This window comes from Rhinatrema bivittatum, chromosome 1, assembly GCF_901001135.1.
Source record: "Rhinatrema bivittatum chromosome 1, aRhiBiv1.1, whole genome shotgun sequence".
In the NCBI taxonomy this organism is placed as follows: domain Eukaryota; kingdom Metazoa; phylum Chordata; class Amphibia; order Gymnophiona; family Rhinatrematidae; genus Rhinatrema; species Rhinatrema bivittatum.
Genome location: NC_042615.1, coordinates 144,761,655 through 144,785,753, shown reverse-complemented (window position 1 = coordinate 144,785,753; position 24,099 = coordinate 144,761,655). Strand labels below are relative to the sequence as shown.

Sequence of the window (24,099 nt, the reverse complement as noted above, 5' to 3'; positions counted from 1 at the left end):
GATAGTGATGATGCTCCCAAAGAAGCCGTTAAGGCGAAACATGTCAGGCTTAAGCTGAAATTTGTCAATTTATAACCTATTGGCTAACATGATTCCAATTACCACTCCAATTGAATGAATATTGATTTTCTCAACAGATAAAAAGCTACTTTCATCAATGGGTGATTAAAACTTTTTGGATATACGGATTGAAAAACAAACAAAAGAAAAAAGACCTTAACGATTATGGATCATGAGACCGGGTGGGGGGGGGGGGCGCTATTTTATAAGATTACACATGGGGACGCAATTGGACCTCCCAGAGTTCCCTCCCAGTCCGCTAAAATTAAGGAGTGGACTGGGAGGGAATGTCTCTACCCCCCTACCCATACTCCCTCACTCTTCCCCCTCTCCTCTCCTCCCCACCCCCTAAACCCTGTCTCCTAACTTTCGTTTTTTTTTGTTGTTGTTGTTGTTTTGTTGCTTACCAATCCGTTGGAGCAGAAGCAACTTGTGCACACCGGCTCACTGCTGGCGCGCGCTTCCCCAGCACAGCAGCAAATGACCGCTGTACCGGCCGCCTCCAGCCCCACCCCTCCCCCTTCCCTTTCTTCGGGCTCGGCACTTTTGACGTGTAACGGGGGTTATGCGCGTGGCCAGGCCCCTTTAAAAATGCGCGCAAGGCCCTGGCCATGCACATAACCCCCGGGATTTACGGGCGCAGCATTTTAAAAATCTACCCGTTTGTACCATACATTTCCTGTGTTTGGGATTTTATATATTGACAGATATACTGTGAACCATAAGAATAAGGCTCTATAAGAAATGCCAAAACATCTTGCATTGGTGCCCTAATGTGCATTTTGGAATAACTGCTTAAAACTGTCGAGGAATGTAATGGAAATTAAAGTATTAAGAAGAAAATTGTTATTTTCTGTAATTTATTCTACTAAGGCACAAGTTAATATAACATGCACTTTTCTAAACAATATGTAATAGTGTCCTTTTCATTAAAAAGAACATCTGGTGGAAGAAAGATAGGTTAACCTATCCTCTCTGTAAAGATCTAAAAACCTGATCATTTAAATCATTTTACCTGAAAGCCTTGACCTGTGCTATCGCAGACAGAAACTCCTTGCTTCTCAAGGTTTCTATGAGGCAATGGATGGCGGTTTCTGTACTAGCTTGATAGGCCTCTGGAATTTCTATTTCTTCAATGCAATTGTCTGAAGCCAATTTGGCTTCTTTTAGGCAGGCCTCCAGATGGGCAAGTTCCTCCGACATGTTTATAACCTATTACGAGATAATTAAACATTTTGATGCTCAGTCTGTCCAAATATCCTGTTTATTTTTTATGTATTAATGTATTTAGTAGCAATTAATACCCTGTGTAGACGAGGACAAATATATTGAACTCACAGACAACATTGACAGAGTGTGTTATCGCTATTATAGGCAAAGGGGTTCTTATAATATTAAAAAACAAAACAAGTAAAAATTCTAAATAGTTAAGTCAAAGAAATCAGACATTTGTAAGAGATAGACTGTTCAGAATCTAACATTGTAGCTGGTACTTGCAAGATATACATATTTTTCTCTAACTTTTTAAACTGTAAAAGACAACCATAATATATTGTAATAAAGCACAATTGTATGTTTATACTGTACTTTATTAAAACTCAATTTGGATTTTTTAAGGGAAGTTTACACAATAGTTTTATGATGCAATATAAAAAAAAGCAACGTTCTACTCCTTGGCAAATCTTTTGCAGTTTTCTGCTGTTTTGGTCAACTGATACCCAGCTTCATTTCCATTAGGGAATTGATGTACTTTGATATCTTTTTCCATTTATTTGTACACCCTGTATCCCAGACAGCATATGCCTAGGTGACTCTCAGGAAGGAGGTCTCCTCTAAGATTTTATCCTTGGTACCACTCCTTATGCAAGCAGGGATTACTTAAATAATGACAGCTGTCTCCCTTCCCTTCTCTGGGGTTGACTACCTCTCTTCCTTGTTGTACCTAACCTTTGCCAGTCCCAGTGGATAGAAGACTCAGAATCACCTGAGCAACAGGGCTGTGATGATATGATACCTTTTGATGATGTGGTAAAGTTAGGAGGAGATTGTTTCATGGTAGATAAAAGCATTAATTCCTATGACTAATAGTATGGAGAAGAATATTTTACATTATGACAATATTTCTCATCTTTGCTAATTTCTTTTGTCAGAAGAGACCTACTGTACTGTAGAAACATCCATTTTTAAGATTTCCAATTAACATCTCTTGCATTTTCATTCATGCCTCCTCTATACCTCTGTGTTGAATGAAATCTGAAGTGTATCATAGGATTTTGAGCCACATGATTCTTATCCATAATTCTCTACATTGCAATTATTTTTGTCAAATAAGTTATCAGAAAATTAACAAAATACCTTATGAAAAGGAGGTAAGGTTTTTGTTTTTATTTGTTGCAATCTGTGAAACTTTTTATTTTTTTAGCTCAAGGAAACAATGGGATTCACAATTTCAAACAACAGAGGAAAATAAATCTTCAACATCCTAACTGAACTTTAGTTGAGGAGGATCACCACCAAGCCCCAGTGAAGAAGCCAGTAGGAAAAATGAGGCCTTAGTAGAAAAACCTAATAACCATAACTAGCTTTGTTTACCTCTGCCTCTTTTTTTATTTTGTCTACTTGACTGATAAGTTTGCAGTAGGCCTGGAACAGAAGCAGTAACTGGAAATGCAGCTTGTACAGCCTCCGGCACAACTCCAGCTCCTAAAAAGAAAGGATTAATAAACTGAAAATTTGGGACAGATGATCTGGGGAATGTGAAACATTTAATCAGTTAATTATAGCTAGATTTTTCAGCATGGAATTTGCAATATTAGAAATTGTTATTCATTAACTGCAGAGAAAGAAATATCAAGATTTAACAAGCTAACATGGTGAGAAGCTGATGAGAGGCAAATGAAAACAGAATTCTACACTGATTTTGTAATAAAGTAGTACAGATCTGAAAGATTACGGGCTTAATTTTTATGAGAAAGAATAAATCTTCCAGGAATTAATTTCCAGAAGATATTTTAAAAGCATCATAAACTAAGGAAAAAGCAGACATGATGCTTTTGTTATTTCTGATGTTTTCTGCCAATGTCAACAGCAGACCACAGGGTATGTACAGAAAATGTAGTTCACAAAATCTGCAGTTTTTCTTGCTGTTGCTAGAAACATCTCATATTCTTTAGGTTAATAACTGCAATATAGTAAGATCAAATTAATTCATTTCTGACCTAGATGTAAGAAGAACTATTTTCTCAAATAAAGTTACATACAAATTTATCATATGTAAATGATGTATAATCTGATTGAATGAAGATGCAATATTATCACAGTGTATGTTCTTAACTACATTTCTTTTTAATCCTCGTTTAAACTGTGCCACTGATTCTGGCATCCAGTACACCAGTTCTGTATTCCATAAAAAATCTGCAGAACATGGAGGTACCACATTCTGAGATATTTCAAAACTTGATAATAAGGGCTTAATGTATGACAATTACCAAACATGATTCAATGCTAATATTGCCTTGAATACAGACAGAAATGGTATCACTAGTTTAGTAATTTCAGAAGTATATATGAACTACTAGACCCTGTTATCTAAAAAAGACCAACAGTTTATGGGTTAGAACTAGAGAAAATTAAAGCAACAGTACCTTTACACTAGTCTATGACAAGACATTGCTATATCACAAATGGACAAGACAGATGAAGGTCAGTTTTTGGTCTGACATTGATAAGCATTCTAAAAATCAAGAACCATCACTTACTGCTAGAACTTCCATTTGCTAAGCAAGAAGATGAGCAGGTCACAAAAATACAAAGGAAGAAAAAGATCAAGAATTAGAGTAGATAATCATTTTAGGGTCACAGATGTCCCGGTGGTTGGCAGAAAATGTATTTTACATTTAATCAAATAAGACACATTCAACATCACAACATAAACTTGCTTAGAAAAGTGACATTTTGTCTTTCCCTTTTGTTTATAGTATTGACAAAAGAAAATACACATATTTTACTTCAAATGCCATTTACATGTTTGACAGTAAGAAATAAAGTTCCAGGTTATCCAAAAGCTAAACCAGTGGGAGAAGTATATGTGTCTAGCGTAACACAAAAGAGGTGTGTTTCAGAGTTTTGTTGGTACCGCTAGCCTGAAATAGCTATCAAGAGCCCTTCCCATACATGAATTTGGCCCAAATTTGTCAGACATACTGGAGACTTGGTGATACATTCACCTATAAAATGTCATGCCTATCTGTGTACAGGAAGGGTCCTCTGATCTGTATGTATGGATATAGAGACAGAGGAACAGACAGTTAGATACAGACAGCAAAAGAAATAGATGCTCAGCACTGGTAAAACCTGCCTAAAATATAGGATCCTGTTTGGCATTACTCCAAATTATATTTAGGGGTTTTCTTTTATAACTCAAAATAAAATATGCATGGTACATGGCAATTAAGCCGTAATTCATCCAAACTACACATGTTCAGGTGAAAATGTTGTAACTAGTATTACAAAATAGTGCTATGCATGAATGAGGTAATGATTCCAAATAGAATGGCATTTACTGCCACTTAATGCCCGTGTTAGAGTAGATGAAGACTTTTAATCCACCTGAACTAACAAAATCTTCAACTCTTGAGGTCATTACTGATGACAAACTGTACTTTGTAACTATATTCCTAACTGTTGAAAGTGAACATTCTATTTACTTATGAAGTTCAATGGTACTACCATGGCCCTCTGAAATAAAGAGAATGTGGCTTGTCAGCTAATTAGAACACAATTTTCCCAGTCCATTGGTCTAGGCCACTGGTTCTCAATCCAATGCACAGGACACACCCAGTCAGTCTGATTTCCAGAATATTCACAATGAACATGCATGAAATGGATCTGCACATAATGGAGAAAATGCATGCAAATCTTTCTCATGCATATTCACTGTGGATATCTTGAAAATCTGGCTGGCTGTATGTGTCCTGAGGACTGGGTTGAGAAATGTTATTCTAAAAGCTATGTCCATTATGTTTATAATTGAAATGATAGCAAGTAGGGAAAACATGCAGAGACATGGGTTTGGGAATGCTTTCCAATGCAGATTTGTAGAAGGGGTGTATATGGGTTTGTGATGGATGGAATATGGTGTGAGGTTGAGTGGGATTATATTTGGAAGGGATATCTGTGTTGTGTGGATGGATAGTGGAGGTGTGTGTTTGGGAATGTAGGCCTGTATATGTGGGAGTATAGGGCGTTGTGTGCGTGAAGTTTTTTTGGGGGTATGGCTGTATGTTTTTTCGATAGGAAATACAAACTGTCGGAATGTGGATTGGGGTTTTATGTGGGTATATGGAGGGTGTGTGTGTACATAGGGGTGTGTGTGTGTGTGTATATATGTATATATATATATATATATATATATATGTGGAAGGGATGTAAGTAGGTGCACACTGAAGGATGGATATGTGTGTTTGGGTAGGTAGATATATGTGAGTGTAGGGGCAATGTGGTTTTTTTTTTAGGGTATGGCTTTTTTGTATAGGCAAGGGTGTGTGAGTAAATTGAGAAGCGGAGTCATTTATTCTCCCGTCTCTTTAGTGCACACACCCCATGAATGCATAGAATGTGTGTGGTGGTGCAAGTAAGTGTGTGTCAAAATGTGTGGAGAGTATAGGCGTGTGTGTGCAGTTTGGAAGTGCCATCCTTTGCCAGCTGCTTCAGTTATTTTTCCCATTTGTCTCGCTCTGCTTGTGCTGGGCTGTGGCAAAGTGCTGAAGAGTGTTGAGCGCTGGTGGGGTGACCAGCAGGACAGGCATTTAGAATAGAGTACTTAGTTTTTGGGTACTTGCCAGGTTCTTATGGCCTGGATTGGCCACTGTTGGAAACAGGATGCTGGGCTTGATGGACCCTTGGTCTGACCCAGTATGGCATTTTCTTATGTTCTTATGTTCTTATAACATTCTAACAATGGAGTTGTTTTAGAGGCTTCATTCTCTGAAAACACTAATCTGATATTTCTGGTTTTCAAACTCAGAAATATTGTGAACCATAGGAACAAGGCTCTATAAGAAATGCTAAAATAACTTGCAAATAGTGCATTTTCATTTTAATGTGCACTATGAAATATGACTGCTGTCTAGGAATGCAATAGAAATTGAAGAAGAAAATTGTCATCATCTGTAATTTATTTTACTAATGCACAAGTTAATAACATGAGCTTTTTCAAGCAATGTGCAATAGTGTCCATTTCATTACGAGTATCTGGTAGAAGAAAGGCAAAAGAAAATTGTAATAAAGCCCACCTCTAGCCATTAGCCAATCCTCTCAGTTTAGCTCTAAAAGCCTGATTATTTAAATTATTTTATCTGAAGGTTTTGAACTGTGCTATTGCAGACAAACTCCTTGCTTCTCAAGGTTTCAATAAGGCAATGGATGGCCCATCACAAGCCCATTTTCTTCCTGCAAGCCAAATTTGGTGACTTTCCATCCCTTTTTTGGAGAGTTATTGTGCATAGACAGAGGGTTATTTATCCCTTTACATAATTCTTTCCAACATTATGTATGTTGGACAGTATACAAAGTGAAGAAACTTTTGTAGGTAGGTTTTGTGTGTGATCAAATCCTTGACCAAACAGTTTAATATCCATTTTTGACTTATTACCAACCCTCATATATACATGAAAGTCCTCATTGGGTCCCTACTAATATGAAGAAAGGCTACAGAAGTAGAGAAGGAAAAAGGAACATATCTATGTCACAGTACCCCCATCTGAGGTTGGAAGTCAGAGGGAGAGAAATGTTTCTGATGGGTTCCTTTTTATTATGGATAAATCCTACATCCAATACTTCATATCTCCAGGTCCCAATGTATTGAGACTTTCTTGCTGATTTTTATTTTTTTATGTGGAGAGGACTTTTCAATTTGGAATTACTTTGAAGGAAGGTTTTCCATCTGTCCTTGCCTTTTTGAACATTGTGATTGGTTTTGTTTTGTTCATCCGGTTCTTTCAACCCTCCAAATGAAGGCTTTGGAGTAGGCTTGGACACTCATCCACTGTCCAAGAAGAGGAAATGATGTAAGGAAGAGGAAAGATGTAGCACCCATCTGGAATTCAGGGAAGGAGTTGGGAGGTACCATTCAGGTACAAAAAGGATCAGAGGAAAACTAAGAAGCTGTAACCAAGAAATCCGATTCAAAATATGGTAAATCGGGAGTTGAATTAGGTCAACCAGTATCGCAATCCCCACGAGGAAGCCCTAAATTACACCCCTGAGTATGGAGGGACCTGGCTGGGTAATTCCTTGTTGAAGAAACTATAAATAGTGCAATATTTCACCTTTAAAGAAAATTATCAGTAAACACAGCTTTGAGTCCAGTGTGATTACTGGCACTAACTACAATGAGCTATGATTCATGTTCAGGGCCTAGGTTATCCTCTCTCCTATGGTGAATTCTGTAGGTCTGTGGCAGTTAAGACTGTATAAATGGTGGAGAATATTAGCTCCAGTGTTGAGTGCGTGCCTGTGGAATCCTAGGAGAAGACCCCAATATGGGGGTTATGTACACATCTAGGCAGAACAAAATAATAAATCCTCTAGACAAAGCAGCTGTAACTCAAAATGGTCACAGTTCTATCAACTGAACTGCAGCATCCATTTTGAAAATCCGAATTTCTAAGAAGAAAAAAAACACACCTCCTTTTTTCACCCATTTTAGTTTTTTTCACATACCAGAAAGCTGCTGGGTTCTACCTGATTTAAGTTGCTCTTTTGGTTTAAATTCATGTAGTATCAAATTGTTTAAAGTACAGAATTTTCACATGAATACTCGCAAAGTAAAACAAAGTAGGGTATAGGTAATATTTTTACTGAGCTAATATATGCTTTCAGGTGCAAGTTTTTGGAAATGTTAAGGTCTCTTCCTCAGGAAGTGTAGTACACATGTAGCTTATTTACAAGACAACAAAAGAAAGGCTGTAAATACAGAAAAATATCATCATAGAAAGAGCAATGAATGGTGCAGTGGTGGACTGTGGTAATGCAATCATTTTTTCCCCAATGTCTCCCTTTTTATTTTTTACTGCTTACTAACAGTGATAAAATCTATCCACAAGGTTTCTCTTCCCACTCACTTCTGGAAAGTGAATTATTTTCTGCTTGGGTTATTCCTGATGCAGTTTAGACTGCAAAAATGTTCTTTCAGCTAGTCTGTCAACGTGCCAAAGATCTCATCTTCATGACAACTGGAAATTTAGGGGCAATATTAAAAAAAAAAAAGCAGAGCTTCTAAATTCAGGATCCTAGATTAGGTCCCTAAGTATCTGATCCCATGGACACAAAATGGGAGGAAAGCTTTAATGAATCTGGCCCTAAGTTAGGTGCCTGTTCTCAGCTGAAAATTCACTTACATTTAGGGCCCTAAATTTAGGCCTGCATTTCATTTTCCTAGATTCAGGAACCTAAATTAGGTGCCTACTCCTAGTGCGGAAAATGAATGCTAAGAGCCTAACTTGGTTTTTCCACACTAACTACACTCCCATAGCCACCCAAAATTAGGGACCTAAAGAAACTAGGAGCCTAAATTTAGGAATAGATTCCTTGTACATTTTCAAAAGGTCCAATTTAGGAGCCTAATTCCAAAAATGAGGAGCCTAAACTCTTTGAAAATTGGCCTCTCAGTTTCTATGCTCAATAGATCCTATGTTGGTAACTACCATTAGCAACAACTGTGATCGTGGTTTTAACAATGTGGACAACTGTTCACTAAGAACTACACCTGAAATCACCAATTAATTTTGGTCAGACTGCTTTCAGATCTCAACTCAATTTAAATGAGAAACTTTTCTTGTGCCAATTCAAAGGTCAGCAATACTTGGTTTTACCATCTTTTTGTATACAAAAAAAAAATCACCCACTGTAGTACAGTTCAGTGATGGCCATAGATGCTTTTGAAAAGCAAACAAGATCATATCTTATTTCTCTTCTAATACACATTCATCAACAACATAAAAACTGCAAGGTCGAAATTCAAAAGCCATTTAGAATGAAAACTGAATAGTTATCTGTCTAAATGGCAATACAGCGATACTCAATTTATGTGGTTAGAGTGTAATCGCATAAATTGGGGGTGGGCTGGAGGCATTTTTGGGAGGAGCGGAGTTTGCCGATTTAACTTGTGCGGCTAACTCTGGCTGAGCCGTAGGGTTGTCCTAAACTTAGCAGGACATACTTATCTGGCTAACTTTAAGATAGTCAGGTATATTCAGCAGTGCTGCTGCGCCGTTGAATATCCCGGTTAAGTCAGCCAAATAGGTGAATCCGGCTAACTCAGTCACTCTGAGCTGAATATTGTCACCTAAAAAAAAAAGTTACATCATTGTAAACGGCACATATCTTCTGTCTCAAAAAAACAAACAAACAAAAAAACCCCATATGAAACACTCCACAATAAAAAAAAAATATAGTTCAATGTCACCAGTCAGGTGGACTGTGAGGGGCAACACCATCCAAGCTTACAAATCCACTGCTGTTCTAGCTGCCATCCCTAGCGCAGCTTTATCAATAGCACAGAACAAATCTTGAATGCCTTGGTCCATATAATAAGGAAGAACTAGAGCTGCTTTCATTACACATTTTTGGCAGTATATAAACAACATGTATTCTGTTGAAGCTATTATGTCCCTACTTAGGGGATTAGATCCCTATCAGCAATAACACACAGAGGCAATTTCTTTTTATTGAACATACTGAATACAATAATCTAATGCAGTAGATAAAATTCTTTTTTTGAGGATAATTTTCACTACAATCTATTATAAACCAGGAATACTAGAATTCTCTGACAGTGACTTTCCATGTGTAGTTACATATCATTTTTGTGATGAATTGATGGTCTATAAAACAGCTTTAACTAGACTTTAAATTGATTATAAGTGGAGTCCTCAGAGATTTTTCATCCCAGTCTGATTTCTTACTTAGCTGAATATACAAAACACTTATTGGATTGACTGACATTTAAAAAAACCAATCACAGTGGCCCTAGATTGATAACGTCTGACTATATTTGGTTTAAATTCTTTCAGTTGTTCTTGATACAGACTGAGTTTGCCTGATTGAGATGGATATCATTCTAAAAATATCTATATGCATGATGGTTTTGTAAGAATATACAGGATATGAAGATGGATCCATTAATCAGATGTTTGTGGTATTCAAACTATAGTCGTGGTTGGATTTTGTATATTTTTTCTAATTTCCATTCAATTTGAAGAATGACTTGAATTAAGAACATAAGGTTTTGGGAATGAGCTTTCTCCTTAAAAAAATGTTATGGATTTATGGATGTGGATTAAATGATATGATCTTTTGAAATATTTTTGAAATGAAAAAAAGACAGGCTTTAAGGATATATGATTATATATTTGGAGTTATTTTATTTATTTATTTTTTAAATATCCATAGCCCTTTTTCTAACAGATAAGATTTCCTATTATAAATCATTATCATCAGATTTTTATACTCTATATATTAGATACTTTGATACTCTTTTGAATTTTTCCTTTTGATTGTACCTCCCTATTTGTTGTTTTATAAATAAAAAAAAATTATATATGTATGGTTGTGTAAGTATATAGTTCTGTTAGAAGGACAGCCCAGTATTTTAGCAAGTGACATGAATGTTAAAACAGTGATGTCAACATTCACTCAGCTAAATTTTCATACTGAACAAAGCTTTCAAATATTTGATACGATTCTCACTCATTTTATTGGTTTTAAAATATTATTCTAAATCAGTCATATTTCTAATCTGTGCAAGCTCTTTGCTAGATACAGAAGGTTTTATGGCCAGATTCTATTGGTAGCATACAAACACAGAATGCTAATATTTCTTCTCTTCCATAAATATCTGTATTACAGGCACATTGCATGGGTATACAGATGATATCTTCCCTGCTTATCTACTGATTATTATTAAGTTCAGTATCAGACACAGGAGTAGAATGTAATAAAGTGGATTATTTTCTGTAACCCTGGTAATTCATAAAGTTTGAGAGCGATGTTCCGATAACTGAAATGAAAACCTGAACTACTTGCTTCTAGAAAAATAGAAACCCAATTTTTTTTGACAACTATCTGACCTTTTTTGAAACATACTAAAAATGGCCATATGCAAAAACTGGCCAGGGTTTATAAAGCTTTGCATTTTCTGAGTGGATGGTGGTCTACATACTGAAATTACCGCATATGATAAGACAACCCAAGACTGAAATAGCAATTGTGGTATAAATCTGAAGGGAGGTGGATCTGCAGCGCATACATGGTATTTGCTTAAGCGTTACCTTGCTAAGGCCATAAATACCAATCTTTCCCTTGTATAAGTAGAAAAAATGATCAATGACAAAAAGAAAAAAAATTAATTTGAGAAGGACACCCACCTGTGCATCTGTGTTGGGTCTCTGAATACCATCACCAGCTCCAAATGTTCTTTTGCAGTTGTCTAACCACTAGAAAAACAAACATTAACATAGTGAATAGCACTGAACATTTCAGTTTCCGCATATAAAAGTGTGGTAGCCATGGAAGTCCTCTAAGCTAGGTACAAATAAAGGTCAACCAACAAGCTGTAGGTAATTCTTTTTGACTGGATTAATTGCATATATTTGTGACTAGATTTCAAAAGTTATCCTCCCTGCACTAACCTGATGAAGGGAATAGGACTCTTGAAAACTAGTTAGAAAATTATTAAGCTAGTCTAACAAAAATAAATCACCTAAAACATTTTGGTTGACCTTTATTTCTGCCTAGAAAAGCTACAGCAAACAGGACTAATACACTTTAAGGTGAATTTAAAAATCTTGATGAGTGCTGAAATTAAGGGATGCACAAATGTGTTTGTCTCACAAGTGCAGAGTGGATTTTAAATGCTGCTGCATGCACATATCTGAACTTCTCAAAAAGAGGCGGGGTGGGCAGGACAGTGGCTTCTGAAATTTGTCTGTAAGTACATACGCAATCAGGCGTGTGCCGGGCTCCCCTGCTGCATATCTTTTACTTCTAATATGGATGATGTGTAAGTAATAAAAGAAAAAAAATCTAGGCAGATCAGTAGGGCTTTAAGGGTCAGGGTTAATGGGGGGGGGAGGAAGACTATTAAACAAGGGGGGTTTGGAAGACCTATTCCTTTACTGGGCAAACTAGCTCCAAACTGGAAAAACTGGCTATGGCAGCACATGTCCCTATTAAAATAGGGAGCCACGTGCTGCCATTGTCCATTTGCACCCACTGTCACAACCAGAGCCATAACCTGTCCCCCCTGCTGTTAATTTATCCTAAATGGTGAATTTCCAACCATCTTGTTATTGTGTTATCCCTTGTTATGTTATATTGTTGTATCTCGCTATATCTCATTATATCCAAAATGTTGTATTACCAATCATATCGTCAGATGTAAATCTTGGTCTATCAGTTTACTGTAATGACTTTTCATATGGTTTCTACACATGTATTTCGTTGTTTCAAATGTAAACCGGAGTGAAGGCCTCTCGCTAAACTTCGGTATATAAAAACGAACAAACAAATAAATAAATAAATAAATAAAATCTGCTCCCCTTATGTGGCAGAAGTGGGATTTGCATGCGCAGGTGTGTGCCCTCTTAAAATTGAGAGCGAGTGTCCAGACTATTTTGTAACACATGCACATATACACATATATTATAAAACAGCTGCATCCCTGGGGGTGGGCCAATGAATGTGCGCACATGTGTGCCTGTATCCGGGTTTAAAAATTACCATCCCCCTATACTGCTTTTTTATATCGAGGAAGTACTAGGAGGCAGTACATTACTTAAATGTGCAAGAAGTTAAGAATACAAGGGAAGGCTGGTAAACTGGATTTGCTTTATTTGAAATTTACTGAACTAATGATGTACAGATGGGGCATTAAAGCTGGTTGGGCACTTAAACCCAAGTAAATGTAATATGTTTAAGAGGAAAATGGAGAGAAAAGGAAATAACTTTCTTCCTCTCTTTATACCTCTTCTCCCCAGTTGGATGGGTTGATGCAACTCGAGTTCCCTTCATCATTGAAGGCTGGAGAAGTCTCTGGGATTGAACTGCTTACCATCCTTCAAGAGCATCACCTCCATGATGTAGGTCAACCCCAAAAGACGAAGAGACTGCATTAGAGTCTCTTGCTTCAGATATGTCATGGGGAAAGCCAATTTCTTTAATGAACTACAATAATTCGCAGTCTACTCATATTCATGTATTTTCAAAAACAAACAGGCTGCAAGAATCCCAGGAAACACGTCACACAACATTCAGCACCTGGCACTGCACCAGGCCTGTGGAAGAGCTGCTGCTGTTGCAGCTGACCTGAGCCTGAAAGAAGACATTGCTACTGCCACCGGCCTGGGCCCAAGTGGAGCTTCTGCAGATTGAAGCATGGAGGATGAACTACAGCCTCCATCCTGTTGGGACTGCATTGAGAAGGAGGTGGCTCATGACAGAAGTGACTGCAGAGAAAGAAGTTGGAAGCAAGAGAAGCTGGAGAGAGGGAGGGACTAGAAAAAGAAAAGCAAAAATGAAAAAACAAAACAAAACCCCAGCCAAATTACACAAATACAATAGATTAAAAAAATGGGACTTCCCTCCCCCAAGCATCAACAACATACTAAATAAATGTTGAAATGTAAGAAACTCTTTTTTCCTGATTCCTGAACATTTTGATGGCTCCACAAGTTTTGGCAATATTTTTCCAGCCCTGCAAATATATATTCTTATATTTAATTTTATGGCTGCAACTTACAAAATGGCACCGCAGGAACCATTAAGGTTCAGTGCAAAATTAGCACGTAAACATAGGGGATTCTGCCTGTTCAGACTGGCATAATTAAGCAAAATGTGCTTTTATAGTAAATCTTGGTAACCTTTACCTAAAGGTTATGTAATGCATGAATGGGAAAAGATGAATGTGGTTTCCCATCTGGCCAATTTAATAAAGGCTACACACTCAGTGAATTAACTTTGCCTGCACTCCAGGGAAAAGGAGCAGAGTTTTCTAAGCACTGCAGTGTCACATTCAATTAGTAACACAGATGCCAAGGTTAATTTTAAATGTGTTTCCCTTTTTTCTTGACATCGCCCATTAATTACAAGAGAGTCAGCCACACTAAATGGCATTAGAAAAAAAAAGAACATAACAGTATTTTCATTCTATTTTGTCATATGCTTTTAGGGAATTCTTAATTTTACAACTAAATATGTGTGGATGTCTATATGATTATTCTGCGCAAAAAAATTTAAAATTCTGTGCACAAAAACTTAAAATTCTACAAAATTCTGCAAACTTTATATTGGTCAAAATAACACAATTTACATGACAGTCTTTAATTACATTTTAAATTAATACAGAAAAAAGTTATTATTTAAAGAAGCAGAATTTTAAATATTTTGAGCAGAATTTCCCTAGAAATTACTTAAGAGTGTCCCTTCCACTTGCCTTCCCTACTCCCCTGGCCACTTTGCCCTCTCAGGCCCCCATCTGCCTGTATCTCTCCCCTCCACCTCTAGGCTCAACCCCTTTCCACTCTATTGCCAGTCCCAGAGTTTGACCCCGTTCTCAATTCTGCCCCTCACACAGGCTCCCTCTGTCCTTCCCTCTCTCACACACATGCTCCCCTCTCTCAAACACATACCCTCATACAGGCTCACTCACACACAGCCCCTCATATAGAGCCCTTTCTCTTGCATACACACCCACACAAGCTCCCTTTCTCCCTCTCACACATACATCCTCACACAGGCTACCTATGTCTCTCTCTCACGCACCCCTTCACACAGGCTCTGTCTCACACATACACAATCCCTTCATACAGGCTAGCACCCTCACATACACACAATCCCTTTTTCATACACACGCGCTCCCAATCTCCTCATATAGGCTCCCTCTCTCTGAAACCCACACTCAAGCATCCCCACTGCACTCTTACCTCCCATGCTTTCTCACACCTTCCTGCTCTCTCTCACCCTCCCTCCCCTCAAATAGGCTCTCTTTCTCTGAAACCCACTCAAGCATCCCCCCCCCCCCGCTCTCTTACCTCCCATGCTCTCTCTCTTACCCTCCGCTCCTCCATAGCCCCACCCTCCCCTCACACCCATTCTCTCTCACGGGGGCCTTCCATCTTCGTTGCAAATGGTGCGCCGGGGCCTTGATCTTCGCCGCGAACGGAGCACATCCTGCTGCACATACAGGCCTTAGTCTTCTCGCCCTCCATTCGCGGCATGCTGGGGTCTCTTTTGCTAGTTTCTAATTCTGCGCAGAAAATAGCAATTCTGCGCAGGGGGGGAATTATGCGCAAATTCTGCGCTCCATAGCAGCGCAGAATTCCCCCAGGACTAATATATATATATATATATATATACACACACATATATATATATACATATATAAAATAATGTAACAATGATCGAGTATATGCAAATGAAATTTTTCCTCTCCACTCCATTTTTGTGGAACCAAGGATATGCATGTACTAGAGACATTAATGCAACAAGGGAGTGGGAGGATCAATACCAGGCTTGGCTTCTAGCCTATGTTCAAGTCATTTATCTGGATACCATTAAAAAGGATTTCATGATGAGAGAGCTGTGTCTTCTCCATACCAATAAAATACAGATAGAGAGTGTAGAAATGTTCTAGGTAACTGTGAAAAAACAAATGACTGAAAATGTTCATTTCTATTTGTTTCCATTATTTGTAATGGCCGAGTACATGCAGTAGTGACTGTGCAATGCACACAAGCCAGGATCATAAGGTTTATTGTTGGTTTGATGATTCTGAGGAGGTTAGCCATATACTGCATCTTATATGAGATAATATTATAAAGTTTATCACTAGGAGCCCAATATTAAAAACATCTAGGCGCCTAAAATGTATTACTTCTACTCCTCAAAGTTTTTAAAGTGTTATTAGATAGCAACAAATAAGATGGTCCATGGAGTTTACAATCTAGTCAAGACAAATATACATGACAAACAAGAGTCTGTGAGAAGTGTAATTTTAAAAGCAGCGCGGCCGTCCATGTGTGCCTCCCCCCCAGTTCCCTCCCAGTCCAATCCAATTAAGGACTGGGAGGGAACTTCCCTACACTCCTACCTAACCTTCCTTCCTCTGTCCCTCTCCTTCCCGGCTCCTAAACCTAACCAACCCCAAATTATTTATTTCAATACTTACTGCTCCTCTGGAGCATAAGTAATCTGTGCATGCCAGCCGGCTGCTAACGCACGCTTCCCCAGGACAGAGTTGAATGGTGCTGTCCCGGCCAGCCGCCCGCCCAGCCCCTTTGCAGAGGCTCTGTACTTGTGCGCATACTGAGGTTTACATGCGTAAACCCCGGTATTTGCGTGAGTGGGCCTTTGAAAATTTACTTGTAAGTGCCTAGACGTTTGAATTTAAAAGGTTTTCCAGGCTCAATCCTTAAATTTAGGGGCCTTAAAAGCATAAGAACATGCCATACTGGGTCAGACTAAGGATCCATCAAGCCCAGTATCCTGTTTCCAACAGTGGCCAATCCAGGCCATAAGAACCTGGCAAGTACCCAAAAACTAAGTCTATTCCATGTTACCGTTGCTACTAATAGCAGTGGCTATTTTCTAAGTCAACTTAATTAATAGCAGGTAATGAACTTCTTCTCCAAGAACTTATCCAATCCTTTTTTAAACACAGCTATACTAACTGCACTAACCACATCCTCTGGCAACAAATTCCAAAGTTCAATTGTGCGTTGAATGAAGAAGAACTTTCTCCGAATAGTTTTAAATGTGCCACATGCTAACTTCATGGAGTGCCCCCTAGTCTTTCTATTATCTGAAAGACTATATAACCGATTCACATCTACCCGTTCTAGACCTCTCATGATTTTAAACACCTCTATCATATCCCCCCTCAGCCATCTCTTCTCCAAGCTGAAAAGTCCTAACCTCTTTAGTCTTTCCTCATAGGGGAGCTGGTCTATTCCCCTTATTTTGGTCGCCCTTCTCTGTACCTTCTCCATCACAATTATATCTTTTTTGAGATAAGGCGACCAGAATTGTACACAGTATTCAAGGTGTGGTCTCACCATGGAGCGAAACAGAGGCATTATGACATTTTCCGTTTTAGTCACCATTCCCTTCCTAATAATTCCCAACATTCTGTTTGCTTTTTTGACTGCCGCAGCACACTGAACAGACGATTTCAATGTGTTATCCACTATGACGCCTAGATCTTTTTCTTGGGTGGTAGCATCTAATATGGAACCTAACATTGTGTAACTATAGCATGGGTTATTTTTCCCTATATGCATCACCTTGCACTTATCCACATTAAATTTCATCTGCCATTTCAATGCCTAATTTTCCAGTCTCACAAGGTCTTCCTGCAATTTATCACAATCTGCTTGTGATTTAACTACTCTGAACAATTTTGTATCATCATTAAATTTCATTACTCACTCATCGTATTTCTTTCCAGATCATTTATAAATATATGGAAAAGTAAGGGTCCCAATACAGATTCCTGAGGCACTCCACTGCCCACTCCCTTCCACTGAGAAAATTGTCCATTTAATCCTACTCTGTTTCCTGTCTTTTAGCCAGTTTGTAATCCACGAAAGGACATTGCCACCTATCCCATGACTTTTTACTTTTCCTAGAAGCCTCTCATGAGGAACTTTATCAAACGCCTTCTGAAAATCCAAGTACACCACATCTATCGGTTCACCTTTATCCACATGTTTATTAACCCCTTAAAAGAAAATGAAGCAGGTTTGTGAGGCAATACTTCTTTTGGGTAAATCTATGTTGACTGGCATCAGTAGCATTTGAAGCACTTCCCAGCAGTCACCCTAGCCCCACACAAAAGCAGAAGTTCAGTGCTGCAGAGCATGGGAACCTCTGCTATTACTGGCATCAGAGGCATGGGATCTTCTTAATGTTGGGTACTTGCCAGGTTCTTGTGGCCAGGTTTGGCATCTGTTGGAAACAGGATGCTGGGTTTGATGGACCCTTGGTCTGACTGAGCTTGGTAATTTCTTATGTTCACACAGGCTCTTACACATACATACACCCTCACACAGGCTCCCTATCTCACAAAGAAGCAACTTCACATCCACATAATCCCTTTTCCACATAAATAAGCTCAAATCTCTCACACACATACACACTCCCTTCACAATCTCCTCACACAGGCTCCTTCGCCGTGAGTGCAGCAGGTTCCGCTTGTGACACGCCGGGGTCTGCCAAATTCTGTGCAGAAAACAGAATTTCTGTTCAGCTGAGGAATTCTGCACAAATTCTGCGCTCCGCAGTAGCGCAGAATTCCCCCAGGACTATTTGGTTAAGAAATACTATGTCCCACTTTATAAGTTATTTTGAAGGAAATTTAATCTACTCTTCCTTCTATTTTTTGGGTTTTCTGAGACCTGGTCTTATTTTTATTGTCAAATGAATTCCCTGCCATTGGAATTCAGAAATCACTATCTGCAGAAATTCTAAGGAATATGGAACATCCATCAATGTCCTTGAAGAGAAAGGGAGAGGTAAAGGAGAACAGTGGCACCCATTTGGTGTACAACCACTTGAAATAACTCAGATATTCTGGGGAGAAGTTGGGAGGTACCATCCAGGTACCCAAACAAGGAAACAGAACAGGTTGAAGATGATGTATTTGATTAAGGTATGACAAATTGGAAATTGAAGTATATCATTTAACCCACCCCAGTATCATATTCACCATTTTGGGTGGAAGCTTCAAAACTGCCACTCAAATTGGAAAGGGATCTGGACTGGGAATTCAACCATTTGAAAGACTAGGAATTAATACTTTATGCAAACAGCTGTGTGAAGACTAACTTGATTTTTACAGATCTTCTTAATTAAACTATCAATAAAGTTATATTGGAATCTCATCTTGGCGTCCAGTGTGATTTTTTTTCTAAAATAATATTTATGGGACTTAGAACACCAAAGGCCTTGGAGAGAAATCTCCCCTCGCTTCCCCCTTAGAAAGGGAATCCTGGAAGGATCTACAGGTTAAACCTCAGTATGTGAAGAGTGCCCTTGGACTGCAATCGAGGATAGCATTCCAAGGATTACACTGTTAACCTGTAAAAGGGTGCTGGAAGCCTGAGTCTTATAGATTATGAAAAAGTTAAATGTTTGTGCAATGGAACAAGAGTTGAGTGTTGTGTTTCTCAGCTGCAATACTATGCTTTTAATTTGTTACCTGTGAGTTATACATATTATGAATGATCTGTGAGTTTACATTATTTTGTTGTTTTTGTGGGTAAGTAGAAATTGTTTCCATTTTGAGATTTAAAGTTGTGTTAACAGTATCATGTGGTAATGACATTTGGTTATTGTGTCATTAATGATTATGGTTTTAGGTATATATTATTTTGTTATGTGGTTGGTTTATTTACAGTTCTGTCCTTAAGTCTTATCTTACTGAAATGATCTTATGTATTTTATATTTGGCTTTATGATAAATGTCTATTTTAACTCACTATGAGCAATCATTAGAACAGTAAGCTGTAATGCAATGGAATACCTATTTTTGAAGTAAAAAATAATGTATTTATTTTTAATGATGGCAAAACTAGGGAGAATTTATTTAGAATGAATATATTAATTAAAGCTAGGATTTGTTAAGCAGAACTGCAACTAAACAGAAAATTCTAATTACTGCTTCATTACTGGTACATCTGGTTCAGTGGATACTTTGTTAAGTAAAAATGTATTTACAATATTTAATTGGTATCTTAAAGCAGCTCCATATACCTCATTACCCTTTAACAATAGCAGAATTCAAGCATGTAAAGGACAGACAGACACAAAATACTTTAGTGGCTGAGGGAGGAAGAAGAATGCAGATTAAGAACTATGACAACATATTAGGCAGATATAAATGTGTAGACTATTTGCAAATCAGTTCTCACATGACTACACTTTCTACCATAAATATTTCTTTGACATGTGGGCACATGATTTTCTAATATACTTGTCTGGGATAAAGAATTGGATTAGGCAGACCCAAAAGCTTTTTAATCACACAGATGAATTCATACAACTATACCAGTCTGCTTTACACAGAAGCAGGTAATGTCCTCCAGTTTCTTGAAAGTAAATATAATTTCATAGATCACGCTGAAGGGAGTATTTATAATATGGGAATTTCTGATATACCATACGAGAAAACACATACCTGCTCAGCGGCCTCCCATTTGCTGTTATAGGTATCCAAATGTTCTTGTAGCTCTAGAACACTAAACTTCAGTGTTTCAAGTAAACCACAAGACACCAACTGGAAAAGAAACAATTACTGTCTCAGACACTGCATGGTTTATTTAGATTGCTAGATTTTAGGAAACTATGAAACCTGTTATATTAAAATTAAAGCATATTGTAGTTTATCCTCCTGAGATAGCATGGTAATGGTATTCAACATGTAGGACACCTGTATGTGACATGTCATCTGTTAAGTATATAAATTACATATCCCAACTGTTAAATAGCTGATATATCCTTTTTTAAAAAAAATTTATTTATATATTTCAAAAAAAATACTTACATAAACAAACCAAAATACTTGAAGCAATACAGCAAGAACCCCCTAAAAATAACATTAAACTAAAATAATATTGTCATATAAGAAATAGAAAAATAAGGACTTTCCATAATTAGTCCATAATACTGGAGAGAGGACTCAAAAAGGGAGATATGAAGGAAAAAGCAAAAAAGAAAATCAAAGAAGTAGCAGGGATAGAAGAGGTCATTTGCTCTATGTGGTTACAGCATGATCTTCATCAGCTGATACATGGCAAGCTTCAGCTGAAAGGATAGAAACAATTACTTTACTAGTCAAGAAAGCTGCAAGTTATCAAAAACCCCACATAAATGAATACTATGATATTTAACAATGTACACTTGCAAGGAAAATGCAATATAAAGAAAGCACCAAGCTGTAATAATGTATCCCTTATAATACAAAATTGCTTCTTCTTCTTCTGCATAGTTTGTGCTACATCTGGAAAAAAAATGGATCTTTTAAGTCAGGAGTCCCCAAACTCTTCGGCATGAGGGCCACATTGGACATTTTGAAATTTCTCAGAGGGCTGAGCAGTTGGTGGTAATGGTGTAAAACGCTCCTACCGCTACCACTGAAGACCTGCTGAAACTCCTTCTAGCATGGCCGCCAGGAGCCAGAAGAAATTCAGCCAAAGGCTGCAATTGGGCCTCGGCCCATAGTTTGGGAACCCCTGATGTAAAGTCTTGGATGAAGCACCATACTGAGACATAGGATCTATCACCTGAATGACAGCAGAAGCAATAGGCGTGAAGAAGGTACATAGGTTAGCATAAGGACGTAAAACAGAAATGGAACTGAATGTTCTAAACCAACTAGCAGGAATATTAGCAGAACCACTACACACACTATAGCCAGCAGAAAGAACAATTGTGCTCTACTATAACGAATTCTCAGAATATTAAAAGAATTACCTGGGTAGACAATATTCAAATTGCTTAAACATACTATATGCTATATAGAAAGAGGTATAAAGAATAAATAGCTTTATTAGCAAAGCAATTCTATTTTATGATTCTGTAAGATAGTAATATATAATATAATAGCTACTGTTTGGTTGCAGATTATAACTGGCAGGATTATATTGCTATTGGTTTATGTTTATCTATACATTATATCATATTTTGCTTTATAATTTGCTGTCTATGTACAGTTTTTAGTTGTAAACTGCTTAATTGAGTATTGAGTTGTATACCAAATACAATTAATAATAATAGTAATAATGATGATGGCAGAAAAAGACCACGTGGACCATCTAGCCTGCCTAGTTATTCCGGTCTGCATTGCTAAGGATATATCCAGCTGCCAGGCATACAACAGGACTGCTTGAATGAACTCTCTGTTTTGTCTGTTTTCCTCATTTGTACACTATATAGCACAGTTGCTTACCTGTAACAGGTGTTCTCCTAGGACAGCAGAATGTTAGTCCTCACATATGGATGACATCATCCGATGGAGCCTGGCATGGAAAAACTTTTGTCAAAGTTTCTAGAAAATTTTGTCAAAGTTCCTAGAAACTTTGTCTGGCATGCTGAGCATGCCCAGCATGCCACTATCCGTGTGTCCATATGAGGTTCTCCTTCAGTCTCATAACAGAGAGAAAAATACGAGCAAAAAATAAAACAAAACGGAAGGAGAACCCAACTCTGCGGGGTGGTGGGCGGGATTCCTGACGACTAACATCCTGCTGTCCTAGGAGAACACATGTTACAGGTAAGCAACTGTGCTTTTTCCTAGGACAAACAGGATGGTAGTCCTCATATATGGGTGAATACCAAGCTCCAGGCTGTCCCTGTCAGCCAGGTGCGACCAACATGTACCGAAACAAATTGCCAATGGGCACAATAACTGCGGTACTGTTGGTCAGCAGAGGACGGCCTGGTTCCGATCAGGGGCTCTAGACAGGGAGAGTTGTGTTTACGTCTGGAAGAGATTGCGTAGGATAGACTGGCTGAAGCTATTGTCCTGTCAACCATCTCTGTCCAAGCAGTAGTGGGCTGTGAACGTGTGAAGGGAACTCCACATTGCTGCATGGCAAATTTCAGTAACAGGAACCGCTCGCAGATGAGCCACCAATGTCGCCCTGACACGCACAGAGTGAGCTTTGATTCGGCCTGCCAGCTGAATGCCCACCTGCGCATAACAGAAGGCAATGCAATCCGCCAGCCAGTTGGATAGAGTCTGTTTAGCCACTGCCATTCCCAATCTAATGGTATTGAAGGACACAAAGAGCTGAGTGGACTGCCTGTGATAGGCAGTGTGTTCTAAATAGAAAGCCAAGGCCTTCTTACAGTCCAAAGTATGAAGAGCCCGTTCCCCTGGATAGAATGGGGCCTGGGAAAGAAGGTGGGTAAAACAATGGACTGATTGATGTGAAAATTAGTCACGACCTTAGGTAGGAACTTGGGGTGTGTATGCAAGACCACATGATCATGAAAAAACCTCACGTATGGCGGGTACAAAACCAAGGCCTGAAGCTCGCTGACTCTATAAGCCAAAGTAATCGCCACTAGAGATATAACTTTCCAGGTGAGGAACTTCGGGTTGCAGGAGTGCAATGGCTCGAAGGGAGGACGCATGAACCACGCCAGGACAATGTTGAGGTCCCGGGACACAACAGGAGACCGAAGAGGGGGCTTCAATTGAAGCAGACCCTTCATAAAGCGACCCACTAAAGGCTGCACCGATATGGGTGTGCCAGTGACACCTCGATTGTACGCACTAACAGCGCTAAGATGAACCCTGACTGAATTGGTTTGAAGCCCGGACTTGGAAAGGTGCCACAGGTAGTCCAAAAACTTGGGAAGGGGGCATGTGAATGGATCTAAGCCATGCCCCGCACACCAGGTGGAGAATCTTCTCCATTTCAATCTATAAGACTTCCTGGTGGAAGGCTTTCTAGAAGCCACCAGTACCTGGGAGATACTTTCTGAGAGGGCCAGGGTTGAAGACCTAGGCGCTCAACATCTATGCTGTTAGGGCCAACACCCGCAGGTTCAGATGGCACAAGATGCCCTGGTTCTGAGTTTTCAGATCGGGCGTGGTCCCCAGCCGAATGGGATCCCTGATAGACAGATCCTGAAGGAGAGTGAACTAGATTTGTCGGGGCTAATAGGGTGCCACGAATATCATGGCCTCTTTGTCCTGTTGAAGCTTCAGTAGGGTCTTCAAGATGAGTGGGAAAGGAGAGTACATGTACTTAAGACCCTTCCCCCAGTGAAGGGAAAAGGCATCGAAGGCCAGAAGTCCACCCCCACGGAACAGGAAGCAGAAATTGCTCACCTTGTAGTTGAACGGGAAGGCGAAGAGGTCCACATCTGGGATTCCCCACCAATGAAAAATCCTGTCTGCTACTGCCAAATTTAGGGACCACTCGTGTGGCTGAAAGGAACGGTTCAGCCAGTCTGCCAGTACATTTAGATTCC

The 24,099-nt window shown here is 38.8% G+C and overlaps 1 protein-coding gene across 11 annotated transcripts in view; it reads right to left on the bottom strand.

Annotated features, from left to right (window-relative positions):
* FRYL (FRY like transcription coactivator) overlaps positions 1–24,099 on the bottom strand; it is a 978,233-nt gene that overhangs the window by 5,953 nt on the left and 948,181 nt on the right. For 8 of the 11 annotated variants that reach the window (XM_029588005.1, XM_029588013.1, XM_029587996.1 and 5 more), the window contains 5 exons: positions 20,294–20,392; positions 11,487–11,555; positions 3,819–3,836; positions 2,653–2,763; positions 1,076–1,272 (listed from right to left, as the gene is read on the bottom strand). In XM_029588005.1, the coding sequence (XP_029443865.1) occupies positions 1,076–1,272; positions 2,653–2,763; positions 3,819–3,836; positions 11,487–11,555; positions 20,294–20,392 (494 nt within the window). The remainder of the gene's footprint in view (positions 1–1,075; positions 1,273–2,652; positions 2,764–3,818; positions 3,837–11,486; positions 11,556–20,293; positions 20,393–24,099) is intronic. The other 3 variants (XM_029587958.1, XM_029588028.1, XM_029588037.1) reach the window with 1 other exon arrangement.